Source organism: Pseudophryne corroboree, chromosome 1 (genome assembly GCF_028390025.1).
Source record: "Pseudophryne corroboree isolate aPseCor3 chromosome 1, aPseCor3.hap2, whole genome shotgun sequence".
In the NCBI taxonomy this organism is placed as follows: domain Eukaryota; kingdom Metazoa; phylum Chordata; class Amphibia; order Anura; family Myobatrachidae; genus Pseudophryne; species Pseudophryne corroboree.
The window spans coordinates 1,137,345,418-1,137,361,249 of NC_086444.1; the positions used below are offsets into that span (position 1 = coordinate 1,137,345,418).

The following is a 15,832-nucleotide window of genomic DNA, read 5'->3' on the forward strand; positions in this document are numbered from 1 at the left end:
ATTTCTTGCCATTAAGCACTTACATTCTATGATATTACACTCTGACATGGTGTAAATGACTCCTTGAATCCTCCAGATAGGATGATAAGGATATAAGACTTACCCCCTCTGCGGAGACCCGCTCAGTGTGGCCGCATGTTATACAGCAAACAGTTTGCCGGTGATCTCATATATTCACATACACAATATGCACTCCAAGGCTTTTAATAATGCTGCTATTTTAGTCTTCAGTTTGTCACTAAGATTACGTTTCCACAGATGTCGGATTTAACAATTGTTTGCTAATGATACCTTCTGTAAAATCGGATAAATGTGCACAATATGCCAAAACATTAAAATGACATCAATGTCAGGTAAACTAAAAGGAAGAGTGTCACACAAGTGCTTTGTCTATTAGTTCAAATAGAAAATTGTAAAGTATGTTATGGAAACTGGTTATTGTAGACTACAGAATTCACAGCGTACTAGATGAATGACAGTATTGTGCATTGCGAGCATTGCAGTAAATACATACATTAGTAACTTCATTTTTTTTCTTAATCGGTATACTTTATTTTATACTATGTATAGCACCCAACTTATTACACAGCACTATACTGTAAAATCATTGAGGACCTACAACTGTATGTAAGTGCATTTAATTTTGTGAAATGTATCAATTTCCATTCTGTACATGTGCCCAATAACTACGGAAGAAGCAGTGCTGTAACAGGGCTTCACTGAGCCCTATGCCACCCACGCCCACTGGTTGATGAGGTCACTAAGGGGGCGGGGTCACAGATGCCGGTAAGTGCAGCACGGCCCTAAGTGTCCTATGGACACTCGGGGAAGCTGCACAAACTCTAGGGTGCCTGCCTGGTGCTTGTAAAGGACACTCTGGGCAGCGCTGCAGCAGAGATTCTGGCTGCAGGGTGCCGTTCCATGCTGTGGGTCAGTGAAGGTGCCACCCACAAATCCCTGCACTCGCCCACCGCTACTTATGTCACTGCGGAAGATCAAGCACTCCTTTTTGCTAAGGAACCTATTCCACAAAAAAAAGTGCCTTAGTGTAGACATGGAACACCCAAAGCACTACTTTGTTGCTAAGCAACCCATTCAACAATAAGAGTGCCCTAGCGTAAACATGAAACAGACAAAACCCAGCGCATTCCTTTGTTGCTAAGCAACCCATTCAACAATAAGAGTGCCTCCGTGTACACATGGAACAGACAAAACCCAAAGCACTCCTTTAATGCTAAGCAACCCATTCAACAATAAGGGGTATATTCAATTAAGGTCGAAACTGCTGTCTTGTCGAAAAGACGTGTTTTCGACTTTTTCAGGTCAGAAGAAGTTCTGACCTATTCAGACCCCAGCATTTTTATTTGACAAGTCGGGGAATTCGACTTGTTGAATAGTACGTGAATTGGCGGTATAGCTGCCGATTCGTGTGCTTCTTAGGGAAACGGGGCCAAATTCGACAGGTTTCCGACCATCTCAGTTGACTTAAAAGAAAAGTTGAACTGAGAGGAGGTACCTGAGAGGAGGGAGGGGGGAGAGCCGCGGGCAGATGGGGGATAGCCGAGGGCAGACAGGGGACAGCAGCTTTACAGCACAGCGCTGCAGAAGGATGTGTCATAGCCGCTGCTCACGGCAGCGTCCACCCAGCTCCAGCAAGTGAGGTCACGCTTGCTGGAGCCGGGTGGACACTGCCATGAGGTCTGGCGGCTGTGCCACATCCTCCTGCAGCGCTGCTGTCCACCGTCTGCCCGTGGCTGCCCCCCGTCTGCCCGCGGCTCTCGCCCCTCTCCGGTCCCTCATCTCAATTCGACTTGAGATGGGCATTGAATAGCCCTTGTCGGATCCATTCCGACAAATGCATGTCGGAATAGATCCGACCTCAGTTGAATATACCCCTAAGAGTGCCTCAGTGTACACATGGAACAGACAAAACCCAAAGCACTCCTTTGTTGCTAAGCAACCCATTCAATAAGAACATATAAAATGTATTATCTAGTTGTAAATTTCAATGAAATTTTGCTAAATATAGGACATAAATTGATAAGTAGTTAGATGAAAAATGTGGCAACATTAAAAATATGGAGGAAACAACTGTTCTAATTAGTAGAAGTCTAATAAATTGTAACATTCTCCAATTGTAATTATCCCCAAATAACATACAATTATATATAAGGTTTCTTTCCTATTAGCTGTTGAAGCTTTATAATGGATTGTGTAACAGGGACCCATCCTGTAGGGGACTCAGTAAATAAAATGTTCTGCTACATTGGGGTCTATTTACTAAGCTTTAGATGGAGATAAAGTGGACAGAAATAAAGTTCCAACCAATTAGCTGAACTGCCGTGTCACAGGCTGCGTTTGACGACACTTAGGAGCTGGTTGGCTAGTTTATCTCCGTCCACTTTATCTCCATCCAAAGCTTAGTAAATAGATCCCATTGTTTTGTAAAGTTCTAGAAAATGCAATAATCGAAATAATGAATGATAATGAAGCATGTACATACATATACGATAGTGTCCGGAATGCGTGTTGACCATATAGGGGTCGGCCTAATGGCTAGACAGTATAATAACAGTAGATCTTCTATACCACAGCCCTTTTACAGGTTGCCAAGTTTGGTGATAACCCTATCACAACTCATTGAGACTGAACTGCATACCACTCTACACTTGATATTGTAGCTGTAGTTTTCTTATGAACCCATCATTATTCCAGATACCATAAATTCCCCAGTGTTTATCACACACATGTTCAGTGATTAATAGCTCTACCAAGACTGAGTCTCTGTACTGCCGGAACCCTCCTCCACTCATGCCATCATACATTCATCTTACCCTAGTAGGCTGCCGCATCTCACCCTAACTGCAGATGAAAGTAGTCAATATTTATATTGTTGGAAACGCTATTCTTCACTTCACCGGTCTCTTCAAGATACTTAATGTTTCCACTATTGATTTTCCTCTGCAGGTTATCGTTTTGTGACATGCCAGATTCAAAACTGCTCTGACAAAACATTAGCATTGCAGTTCAATGGGAACATCGATCGCAATTCTTTAACTGTACAAGATGATTACATCTTTCTTAAGGTAAGTGGCTTTCACATTAATATAGCTGTGAGCACTATAATTATGAGTTATTAAATAACGAACGTAAGTAGAGCTCTGAGGGAATTTCTATTCTACACAAGGATTGTAATTACATAAAGGTTATAGCAATAGTATCTTACACGGGAACAGATCCCTGTTTGTGTCTTTATTGAATAGTAACTGTCATCTATACATACATGACGACCAGAGGCGTAACTAGGGTTTTTGGAGTCCAGGGCAAGATGTAAAATGGCGCCCCCCCCCCAAAAAAAAAAACCTAGCAAAAGAAGTATGTGCGCGTGCGGAAATGGGCGTGGCCACACACCGGAAGGGGTGTGGCCACGCTCCAGAAGGGGTGTGGCCACTGAAAATGGCCCACAGTGCCAGTTACATTGCCCCACAGTGCCAGATACAATGCCCCACAGTGCCAGATACATGCCCCACAGTGCCAGTTACATTGCCCCACAGTGCCAGTTACATTGCCCCACAGTGCCGGATACATGCCCCACAGTGCCAGTTACATGCCCCACAGTGCCAGTTACATGCTCCACAGTGCCAAATACATTGCCCCACAGTGCCGGATACAATGCTCCACAGTGCCAGATACATGCCCCACAGTGCCAGTTACATTGCCCCACAGTGCCAGTTACATTGCCCCACAGTGCCAGTTACATTGCCCCACAGTGCCAGATACATGCCCCTTTTGGTGCCAGATACATGCCCCACTGTTCCGCCAAGCCCGCCGCCCCCCCGTCACTCACCGCTTGCTCTATGTGAGGGGAGGAGAGCGCAGCGCCTCTCCTTCCTCTCACCGCTCCAGGTCTCCGGCGGCTGTCTGGCGCCGGTTCGCTAGCCAATCAGAGCTCGCGGACCGGTAGCCAATCAGGAGCCGGTCCGCAAGCTCTGATTGGCTAGCGCCGGAGACCGGACACAGCAGCGCTGCTGGCAGCGCTGCTAGTGCTGGCAGCGGCGGTGAGGGGAGGGAGAGACGCTGCGCTCTCCTCCCCTCACATTTAGGGTTGACGGGGGCGAGTAGGGCATGATGCCCTGGTCGCCGGCGGCGCCCCCCTCTCCTGGGCCTGCCAAGGCGCCCAGGGCACGTGCCCCACTCGCCCTACCCTAGATACGCCTCTGATGACGACCGTGTTGGACTGGCCCACAGAGGTACAGGGGAAAACACCAGTGGGCCCCACTGCCAGGGGAGGGCCCACCTTCCCCTCTAGGGATCAAGGTTCCAGACTGTGCACTTGAATTATACATTACATGTGTTACCTTATACTGCACAGTACTATGGTGTATTTTCTACAGTGCATTGCTGTTATTAATGGTACATTATCATGCATGCACTAGCAGTATTTACTATATAAATATATTAAGGGGCCCAGACCATGCACTCCCTAATGGTTAGCCAAGCCTCTGTGGAGACTGGACACCCCCACTCTGGAAAGTGGCGACACCCCTAAACACGGACCCCTACCACCCCCTACCCCCGGTGGGCCCTACATGCCCCAGTCCAACACTGCATGACGGTGCCTAATTGCCCTACTTGGTCTGTCCCAGAGCAGGTTATCTCTAGCATCCTTTAAGTTTTGTATTTTAGTTTTTAGTAATTTCAGGATAAAAAAGGATTACAATGTACAGACTTTCTGGTTGTGGGTATTGAATGTTTAAGTTGAAATATCAGCATATAGTAAAGTGGATGGCAGAGGAAGGGTGTTTGGGTGGCTAAATTCAGAGATACACACAGACCCAATGGTTTATGTACTGCACATCTCCGATGGTGTGACATCACACGCAGTGCCACCTAAGCTGAAGCATGAATGACATGCTACAGTCGCTTGGGGGGTGTGGATTGGCACAGTGTGCGAAAACTGGGGCGCACCTGCCCCGTTTTCAAGGCCTGCCGGCATCACTGGCCCTGGCAGTGTGAAAACATCGGCCACCCTGAGAGTTACTGATATGTCCGATGGTCGTGCAGAAGCCGGCATTGGCATTGGGAGTTTTTCTAGACACCTCCTGCGGCTTTTACATATTGTAGCACATCCGCTGCGTACAAAGACATAGCTGTTAGAGATACTGTATGGATTTTTGGCATTTAATAAACAGAGCCATATATATGTATAATAAACGGCAGCTCAGTATATTTCAGACGTAAAGTGCGGCGCAATAGCTTGAACCCATAGGAAGATTCTCCTGCAGTCTTCTGCATGGTTTTTCATCACACAGACTCTTATTTAGCAGCAATGTATTGTCTAGAAAGAGGACGGCTGTGAATATCTTCTGCTGGACTGGACACTGTAATGCATTCTGGAGAGGGTACATAGACTCTCAGTACTAACCTGACAGTTTTAATCAGGCATGGGTTCTGCTGGAGACTGGAAATCACTGCATGCTGAAATCCATAGGCATCTTACTTAAGGTAATCATGTTTTGCGGTTCAGCTATCAGCACACAGTCTCCTTTATTACAGAACTATCATCTTAGCAGGCACCATAATTGGCTAAAAGGGTTTAGCTACAGTCAGCAGCAATCCTGGCTCCTCCTGGGGATTGTACTGTTTTACCAGCGTTCTGCAGGCAATCCACAGAACTAATACTCTGTATCTACCCTCAGTGTACACACACCTGTATGCTCTTAATGCCCCCTGCCCAAAAACCATATGTCTGTATTGCAGCAGGATGAAAACATAAATACAAGCTCAATACTTAAATGTATGGAACATTAACTTACATAAGATTTACTAAACAGCCAAATGTAGGGATGGCCATTCACCATCGATGATTCAAAATCATTGATGATCTATGACCGATGTCGAATACTCTTACCATCGATGAGGGGAGAACCAGATAGTTTTCCGCCATCAATGATTCACTGCTACCAATTAATTTTTTATTTTATCTCAGTGTTAGGGCAAGGAGCTTAGCCCTGCCCCCTGTCACCCACGAATCCACACCCCTGAGCTCTGATTGGCCCGCATTTCATTATACAGTAATGCATGGGTGACCATCGATGGGTAAAACCATTGATGGATCCCTTCCAGATGGTTTTACACCATTGAGGTTATCCATCAATGGTACCATCGATGGATAACCCACCGATGGCCATCCCTAGCCAAATGTCATTCTTTTAATTCAATACTTTCTCTGCAAATCCTACTCTATCACTCAGAATTATAGCCTGGTCACCGATATCACATCAGAATGAAACATAAGGTATGCCAACTGGTTTAGAACTCACCAGCCAACTGACTTATGGCTTTTAAAGGTGAGACAATCACCAGGCATAGCTGCTGCAGAACTACTAGGACAGCAGCTGGCACAGGTAAAAAGAAATGAACTTAGACAGGTGTGCGTGAGAAGATGTGACCAGAAAAAGATGAATTTTAAAAAATGAATCAAATAAACATAAAACATAAATCCACTGCACTTACCACTCCTGGGTTTGGGATGCATTAATCGGGATATGGTCTTTAGGTCGACAACACTTAGGTCGACAGTCATTAGGTTGACATTGTCACTAGCTCGACATGGTCACTAGGTCGACATACTAGGTTGACATGGAAAAAGGTCGACACGAGTTTTTCACATTTTTTTAAAAACTTTTTCATACTTTACGATCCACGCGGATTACGATTGGGAACGGTAACCTGTGCCGGGTGCAGTGGAGCGAGGCACCTTGTGCGAGGGGACTCGGTGCACTAATTGGGGTTCCCCGTCACTTTATGAAGAAAACGACACCAAAATACAGTAAAAAAACTTATGTCGACCTTTTTCCATATCGACATACAGATGGAGCCCTATTCATCTTAGCCTTTAATAGGATTAACTGAGCCAGGGCAGTCGGACTTAATCCCCTGCTGTAATGACTTATTCCCCTGCTGTATTGTTCAGTCTGTATTGTATTGCAGCTGAGAACAATAGATGAAAGGCTTATGCTAATAAGCCATGGTGCACCTAGGCGCAGCAGAGAAGCCAAGATGAGCGAGGCTCCATCTGTAGTAAATGTCGACCTAGTGACCATGTCGACCTAATGTATGTCGACCTAATGACCCATACCCCATTAATCCAATGCATTCGCGATTCCCAGGATTGGGGTGCAAAGTGGCCTGTGACGACATTACTTAAATAAATAACGCACAGCTCAGCACTCACCATCGTAAACTCTCTCACCATAATAAACACAACTTAACCGTGAGTCTGACATAGGGATGGCCATCGGTTGGTTATCCATCGATGGTCACCATTGATGGTACCACTGATGGATAACCTTGATGGTTTTAAAACTATCTGGAAGGGATCCATCGATGGTTTAACCCATCAATGGTCACCCCTGCATTACTGTATAATGACATGTGGGCCAATCAGAGCCCGGGGGCATGGCTTCGCAGTTGTCAGGGGGCGGGGCTAAGCTTCATGCCCTGACAATGAGATAAAAAAAAAATCGGTAGCAGTGAACCATCAATGGCGGGAAACCATCTGATTCTCTGCCATCAATGGCAAAAGTATTCGACATTGGTCATATACCATCGATGATTTTTAATTATCGATGGTCAATGATCATCCCTAGTCTGACAGCACCCTGTCCTTGTTTACTGCAACAAGCCTGCAGTAGGCCCTGCGGCTCATTGAATATGCCCCTAATTCTGCATGTAGGGCCAGGTCTCTGATTTCTAGGGTGTAGGATAAGCCTTGGAAGAACCCCTTTGTAATGTAACAGGAAAAGGTTTTACAACCCAGTGCTTGTAGGAATTGAATGATAGCTGTGTGTGAATGACTATGACAGACTGATGATATGGTGATAGAAAGTCTATGTGATAGAGTGTTAGTACTTGTCAGGGAGTACTATCTTGTGTGCAAAAGTGGTATACGACCATGCAGAAAATTACAAAGCTGATTTGTCATGTAAGTAACAGTAAAATGAGGAAAGAGGGGGAGTGAAACACATGGGAAGGAGGAGGGTCGATTGGGGTTGGTTGCATTGGGGGAGGGCAAAGTAGAGTGGGGATAAAATTATATTCAGGGATAAATAAATAAATATATATATATATATATATATACTAGGTGATTCATCGCGCCCTACGGGCGCTCTTCACACCGTCGGAAGGGGCTACGCCCCTGTAACCCCTGCACGTAGTTGTGTGAGTGGGTAAATAGTGCAAGACGAAAGTGCGTTTGATGGTGAAGGGGGCGTAGGCCCTTTAGTGGGTGTGAACAGTGGCTGCAGGGCATGATGTACAGAATGTAGCGGGTGCAGGGGTGACCGCGTATGGGGGAGGGTGTCTGTGGGTGGAGGAGGGACGGATGCAGAGAGTGTGTGCGGATAGGAGAGGGGGGCGGGAGGTGGTGTGGGTGGGGGAGGAGCAGGGGACTGGGGGTGGTGGATGGGGTCTGGATGCGATGTGGGTGGGGTAGCGTTGGAGGGGGTGGGGGAGGGGTCGGTGCAAGGCTCTCGTGGATGTGGGAGGGGTTCTAGAAGCGTTGTGGGTGGGTAAGGGGTAGGTGTGCTTGCGGGTGGTGTTGGGGGTCCGGTGGTGGCGGGTGAAGGGCTGGGGTTCATTGGGTGGGGGAGGTGTAGGTGTAGGTGTAGGGGGTGCAGTGGATGGTCGAGGGGGTCCGTAGGTGGTGTAGGGGCAGCCGTGGGTTTGCTGTGGGTGGGATGGAGGTAGGTATCTCCTATATATTAGGACAGATCTGTGACTTTGTGACTCATTGCTAAAGCTGGGTGGAGTCACAATGCTGGGCGGAGTCAAGTTACAGATCTGGCCAAATATATAGGAGAAGCATAGGAGAAAATAGGAGAACACACTGGCCAAATATATAGGAGAGAATAGGAGAACACACTGGCCAAATATATAGGAGAGAATAGGAGAACACACTGGCCAAATATATAGGAGAGTATAGGAGAACACATAACAGTACATTGTAATAACAGTACATACATAGTGAGCGCAGGAAAGGCAGCAGCAGCAGCAGCATGTTAACGCGACATACAAGCACCGCCTCCAGGCGCCAGCCATTGGACACATGCTGAAGGGTGCGCTGTGATTGGCCACCCGTGGGTGTGATGGGATGTAGCTACTGCTGCTGCCCCCGTGGTACAGAGCATCCCCAACTCCCTACATATAGCGGGGTGAGGGCGGGTACGAAGCGGGGCTCACTGCCAGGGGACAGAGCGCACAGGCATTTTACTGCACTCCCCGGCGCCTGGCACTGTAGTGTCCGCCAGCGTCTCCCTGTGTGAGCGGGGACCCAGGTGCTAGTTGCATTGGCGGCCAATCACAGCGCACTCCTCAGCCGTGTGTCCAATAGCTGGTGGCTGGGGGCGGTGCTTGTATGGAGCTTTAACATGTGTCCTATAGCTGGCGGCTGGCGGCGGTGCTTCTACGGAGCTTTAACATGTGTCCAATAGCTGACGGCTGGGGGTGGTGCTTATACGGAGCTTTAACCTGCTGCTGCTGTCTCTCCTGCGCTTACTATGTATGTACTGTTATCACCATGTACTGTTAAATGTTCTATTTTCTCCTATATATTTGGCCAGTGTGTACTCCTATTCTCTCCTATATATTTGGGCAGATCTGTGACTTGACTCCGCCCAGCATTGTGACTCCGCCCAGCGTCAGCAAATGAATCACAAAGTAACAGATCTGGGCAAATATATAGGAGATATATATACTAGGTGATTCATCACGCCCTACATGCGCTCTTCACACCGTCGTTAGGGGCTACACCCCGTTAACCTCTGCAAGCCTTTGAACATACGCAGGGCGGTAGATAACAGAATCAGAAATGCAGGGCAGTATAGAGGGCATACAGAAATGGTGTCTGGTTGAGAAAAGATAGAGAGGCGTAGGGGGGGAGAAAGGGAATGTACAGAAACGCTGTGCGATCGGTAAAGGATAGGGAGAATCAGGGTGGTAGGGAGAGGATAAAGAGAGGGAAGGCGTTACAGAGAAAATACCGTTGCAAGAGGCCGTTTTTTTTTATGGCAGTGGGTAAATATTGTAAGGGGGGAGGGCGTGCGATTGTCAAGGGGGCGTAGGCCTTTGTGAGGGCGTGCAGAGTGGCCGCAGGGCACAATGAATAACATAGTGTAGTATATACTGCTAGTGTCTGCATTATGAAGTACCAGATGAGTAACAGCAATGCACTGTAGATAAGATACCAAAGTGCTGTGGCCACAGGTAGCAGAGCCGCTTATACACACAATGGCCACAGGTAGCAGAGCCGCTTATACACACAATGGCCACAGGTAGCAGAGCCGCTTATACACACAATGGCCACAGGTAGCAGAGCCGCTTATACACACACAATACCCACAGGTAGCAGAGCCGCTTATACACACAATACCCACAGGTAGCAGAGCCGCTTATACACACAATGGCCACAGGTAGCAGAGCCGCTTATACACACACAATACCCACATGTAGCAGAGCCGATTATACACACATTACCCACAGGTAGCAGAACCGCTTATACACACAATACCCACAGGGGGCAGAGGCGCTTAATCACACAGTGCCCACAGGTAGCAGAGCCACTTATACACACAATACCCCCAGGTAGCAGAGGCACTTATACAAACAGTGCCCACAGGTAGCAGAGGTGCTTATACACACAATGGGCACAGGTAGCAGAGCCACGTGTACACACATTACCCACAGGTAGCAGAACCGCTTATACACACAATACCCACGGGGGGCAGAGGCGCTTATACACACAGTGCCCACAGGTAGCAGAGCCGCTTATACACACAATACCCCCAGGTAGCAGAGGCGCTTATACACACAGTGCCCACAGGTAGCAGAGCTGCTTATACACACAGTGTCCACAGGTAGCAGCGCCACTTATACACAATGCCCACAGGTAGCAGTGTTGCTTATACACAAAATGGCCACAGTATTAGTGTTTCTAATTAATCCAATGTCCATTGGTAGCAACTATACTCACAAAAGTTTGGGGGGTTTGGAAAGGGGGTGGGTTCAGTGAGGTGCCTATCTGTGCGGCTGATCAGCCCGATTCAGGGAATCACTTGTAGCGGCTGCGGATGGTGTCCGAGGTGCTACGTGTGGTGGAGGGGTGGGTGTGGGAGGGGTCCAGAGGTGTTGTGGGTGGGGGAGGGGTGGGTGCAGGGGCACGGATGGCGGAAAAGGTGCAGAGGTGCTGTGGGTGGGGGAGGGGTAGGTGTAGAGGGGGCGCGGATGGAGAGTGTAGATGCTGTTGGTGGGGGAGGGGTGGGTGCGGGGGACTGTGGATGAAGGAGGGGGATATGGAGGTGATGTGTGTGTGGGAGGGGCGATGTAGGGGTGTGCATTTGGAGGTGCAGGGGGGGTGAGCTTAGGTGATGGGTTTCAGAAGTGCTGTGGGTGGGGGAGGTGTGGGATGGCACGGATGGGGGATTTAGATGTTGTGGATGGGGGAGGGATGGATGCGGGGGGAGCTGTGGATGGGGGAGGGAGTCCGGAGGTGGTTCGGGTGATGGTCCAGAGGTGTTGCGGGTGGGGGAGGGGCAGGTGTGGGAGGTCCGCAGATGGGGAGGGTGTCTGTAGATAATGCGGGTTGGTAGGTGCTGTGGTTGTGGGAGTGGCGGGTGCGGGGGTGTTGCGGGTGGGGTAGGTGATCTGGATGGGGTAGGTGATGTGGATGTGGATGCGGTAGCCAGGGGAGGGGCGGGTGCGAGGATGGCACGGATGGGGGAGGGGGTCAGTGGGCGCTGTGGATGAGTGAGGGGTGGGTGCGGGGTTATGGCGGTTGTGGCGGGCCGGGAGTGCTGCTGCGGTGGGTGGGGGAGGGTGCCGGTGCAGGGATACCGTGGTCGAGGTAGGGCGGTTGGTGCAGCTGCGGCGGGTGGGGGAGGGTCGGGGGTGCGGAAGGGGCAGGTGTGGGGATGCTGCGGGTGGGGTGCCAGGGGTGGGGGGGCATGAGGGGGTGTGGATGGGGTCTGTAGATGCTGCTGGTGGTGGAGGGGCAGGTGCAGGAGCTGTGGATGAAGGAGGGGGTCTGGAGGTGCTGTGTGTGGGGGAGGGGCGATGTAGGGTTGCAGGGGGGGGGGGTGTTGGGTGATGGGTTGTAGAAGTGCTGAGGGTGGGGGAGGTGTGGGTGCGGGATGGGGTATGTAGATGCTGCGGGTGGCTGCAGGGGAGCCGTGGATGGGGGAGGGGGCCCTGAGGTGCTGTGGGTGGTGGTCCAGAGGTGCGGGGGGTGGTGGAGGGGAAGGTGTGGTAGGTCTGGGAATGGGGGAAGATGTCTATAGATGATGGGGGTGGGGGAGGGGCCGGAGGTGCTGTGGGTGGGGGAGTGGGGCTGTGGGGGTGTGGTGGGGGTCTGGATGCGCCGCGGGCAGGGGAAGGGCGGGTGCGGAGATGGGGCGGATGGGGGAGGGGATCAGAGGGCGCTGTGAGTGGGTGAGGGGCTGGTGTGGTGTTAACGCAGTTGGGGAGGGCCGGCTGTGGTGGTGTTGCGGGTGGTGGAGGGGCAGGTGCGTGGGTGTTGGGTGGGGGGGGGAGGGGCGGGTGCAGAGGTGCTGTGGGTAGGGGAGGGGGCCGTTTGGTGGGGTGGTGCGGTTGGGTGGGTGGGAGGTGGGTGTGAGGGTGCCATGGTTGCGGGGGCGGGTGGTGCTGCAAGAAGGGGAGGGGTGGGGGTGCGGGAGCAGGGGTGCTGTGCGTAGGGGAGGGGCGGGGGTGCCATGGGTGTTGGGAGCAGGAGTGATGTGGGTGTGGGAGGGGTGAGGGGGCTGTGGGAGAAGCTGGTGTGGGAGTGTCGTGGATGGGGGCGGGTGGGGGAGGGGTGGGTGCAGGAGGGGCAGATGCGGTGGTGGTGCGGGTTGGGTGGAGGGTGCAGGGGTGTAGCGGGGGGAGAGGTGGGTATGGGGGAGGGGCAGGGGTGCCGCGGGTGGGGGAGGGGCGGGGGTGCTGCAGGTGTGGGAGCTACGGGTGGGGGCAGGAGTGCCGCGGGTGGGAGCGGATGTGGAGGATGCGTTAGGTGCCGCAGGGGGGGGGGGGGCAGCGGGTGTCGTGCTACGGGTGGGGAAGGGGGTGGGAGTGCTGCGGTTGTTGGTGCATCAGGTGGGGGAGGGGCGGAGTGCCGCGGGTGGGGGGCGGATGCGGTTGGTTGCCGCGGGTGGGAGGGGGGGCGAGTGCAGCTGTCAGTGCTCAGCATGTCCCCCTGACTCAGCGGCAGCCGCAAAACTGAGGCGGTCAGTGTGAGTTCCGCTTACAGTCAGCGGCTGCACTGTCACCAGGAAGTGTACGGGGAGGAGGGAGACAGGGGACTGGGCGGAGATGGGGAGGGGAATGGGCGGGGATGGGCGGACAGAGGGAGGGGACTGCTCCTGCCCAGATCTGTGCCTGTGACTCCGCCCAGCGTTACGGCCAGGCACAGAATCACAGACTTGGGCTAATATATAGGAGATATATATATATATATATATATATATATATATATATTTATACAGAATAACTGTATCACCATTCTTCAATGACTTGGTGGTCTTGAACACTCTATTAGAGTTGGTTTGAGAATCAGAACTGGACAGTCAGATCTGGTTATGGTCAGGTTAGAGGTGTAGTGCAATCTGTCACTCTCAACTATGTTGCTGGAAGTGTCAGAGTTGTCTGTAGGTAATGGAAGTCATTAACGTAATCTTGAGAGTGGTTCACTGTTCATAAACCTACGCATTTCGTTGCTCTTAATTGCAACTTCTTAAGGGAGTCACAGCAAGTTATTCTAGTAACACGCACTACTTCACCAATTTTATTATCATATTTATATATTTATAGCCTGCTTTATCTTTAGTTTTATGGTACTAGTATTGACAACTATTGGCATGCATGTACTTCTAAAATGCTAGAATCATTTTATTCCACGTGAAACTCTACAGAGGTGTCTGATTCCCTGTCATGTGGGAGGATTGAAGGTGCAGTAGCTTTACCTAAGGAGCTTAATAATATTCCAGAATACGGAATATTCTGAAATACGGAATTTTTGACTGAGACTGAGATAGTGATACCTTTGTTTTCTGTTGGCTCAATATACACAAACTTTGTTTCTCTTACGTTCTAGAGGATGCTGGGGTCCACATTAGTACCATGGGGTATAGACGGGTCCACTAGGAGCCATTGTCACTTTAAGAGTTTGAGAGTGGAGGAGCCGGTCACAGTTAGGGGATCTCTACAGAGCTTCTCTGGTAAAAGTTTTTTTTTAGAGTTTATTATTTTACAGTGAGGCTGCGGTCAACAGCCTCCCTGCTTCGTGGGACTAAGGGAGGGAGTAGTGTCCGCCCTGCGGGGTCTGAGCCACTATCTCCGCTGACAGGACACTGAGCTCCTGAGGGGATCAAACGTTCCCCGCTACAGGGGATCGCTCACCCCAGCAGCATGCTGCCACCCCCTTACAGAGCCAGAAGATCTGTGGCGAGTTAGTCATCGGCCCCCCTAGCAAGCGGGGGGGCCGGTGTGAAGATGGTGGCAACAGGGTATGGAGCGCAGTACTAACTGCGCTCCGGGGCTCAGTGGTACTTAGTGCGGCGCTGTGAGGGGCACCCTGAGCCAGCTCCTACACCCTACACTGACCTCCAAGCTTGTCAGGGTCCCAGGATCGCTGCCAGCACAATTCCTCAGGCCGGTATAATTTCCAGAAGAGCGGGAAGACAGCGCCATGAAGGGGGCGGAGCTCCTCCTCAGAGCGGACCCAGCAGTGTTCAGTGCCATTTTCCTGCCTGCAGAAGCGCTGTCAGTGAGAGCTGTTCCTCCAGATCAACTCCAGCTGTCTCTTACAGTAGCAGGGGGTTGTAGAAGGGGAGGGGCTGTATAAAGACTCTAACCTATTAAGGTGCACAGTCAGCGCTGGTTTGGGGTCTCCCTATACCTTGAAAGCGCTGTGTGTGGGTTGGCTCCAATCTCTGTGTCTCTCTTGCCATTCTTGGGGGTGAAACTCTGTCTGTCCTCCCCTGTGTGTGTGTGGAGTGTCTGTGGTCTCCATTAAGCTGTGTAATATGCTGCAGAGGATATGTCCTCTCAGGATGATCCCATTCCATGTAATCAGGATTGCGCGGTCTTAGCGCAGATACCAGCAAGGGAGCCGGAATGGTTATCCTCTATTAAAACTATGTTTTCTCAGATTTCTACTAGGGTTGCACAGAATGAATCTGCAACTCAGGTTTTTACAGAACTCTATGGCAAGTTGGCCCGGTTCTGTTACCTCAGGACCCCCTACTGTATGTTCCCACAAATGTGCTCTTGCCCAGATTATGCAAGGTGATACGTATACCGATTCTGACACGGCAGACGGTGATGGGGATGTGCTGCGGGGGGCGGCATCTCTTGCAAAAGGGGTGCAGTTGATGATAGAGGCTATTAGAGATGTGTTGAATATTGCTGATACAACACCTGAACAGGTTGAGGAGGCTTACTTCACTGACAATAAGAAAGCCTCGCTAACCTTCCCTGCCTCTAAAGAATTAAATGCTATATTTGAGAAAGCATAGGAAAACACGGAGAAAAAATTCTAGATCCCTAGAAGGATTCTGGTTGCTTTCCCCTTCCCTGAGGAGAATAGGAAAAAAGGGGAAAACCCACCCATAGTGGACGCGTCTGTATCCAGACTCTCAAAAAAGGTGGTTTTACCTGTTCCAGGATCTACTGCCTTAAAAGAGCCAGCTGATCGCAAAATTGACACTACGCTCAAATCCATATACACGGCTTCAGGTGCGGTTCTACGTCCCACTATTGCCTGTGCATGTATTTCCAAAGC

The 15,832-nt window shown here is 50.4% G+C and overlaps 1 protein-coding gene and 1 long non-coding RNA gene across 5 annotated transcripts in view; one reads left to right on the forward strand and one right to left on the reverse strand.

Annotated features, from left to right (window-relative positions):
* Positions 1-15,832, forward strand: part of SORCS2 (sortilin related VPS10 domain containing receptor 2) — a 1,363,792-nt gene that overhangs the window by 1,120,956 nt on the left and 227,004 nt on the right. For all 4 annotated transcript variants that reach the window (XM_063923915.1, XM_063923923.1, XM_063923934.1 and 1 more), the window contains one exon: positions 2,968-3,086. In XM_063923915.1, coding sequence (XP_063779985.1) covers positions 2,968-3,086 — 119 coding nt within the window. The remainder of the gene's footprint in view (positions 1-2,967; positions 3,087-15,832) is intronic.
* Positions 1-15,832, reverse strand: part of LOC134928331 (uncharacterized) — a 179,879-nt gene that overhangs the window by 83,451 nt on the left and 80,596 nt on the right. The gene's annotated exons all lie outside the window — the stretch shown is intronic.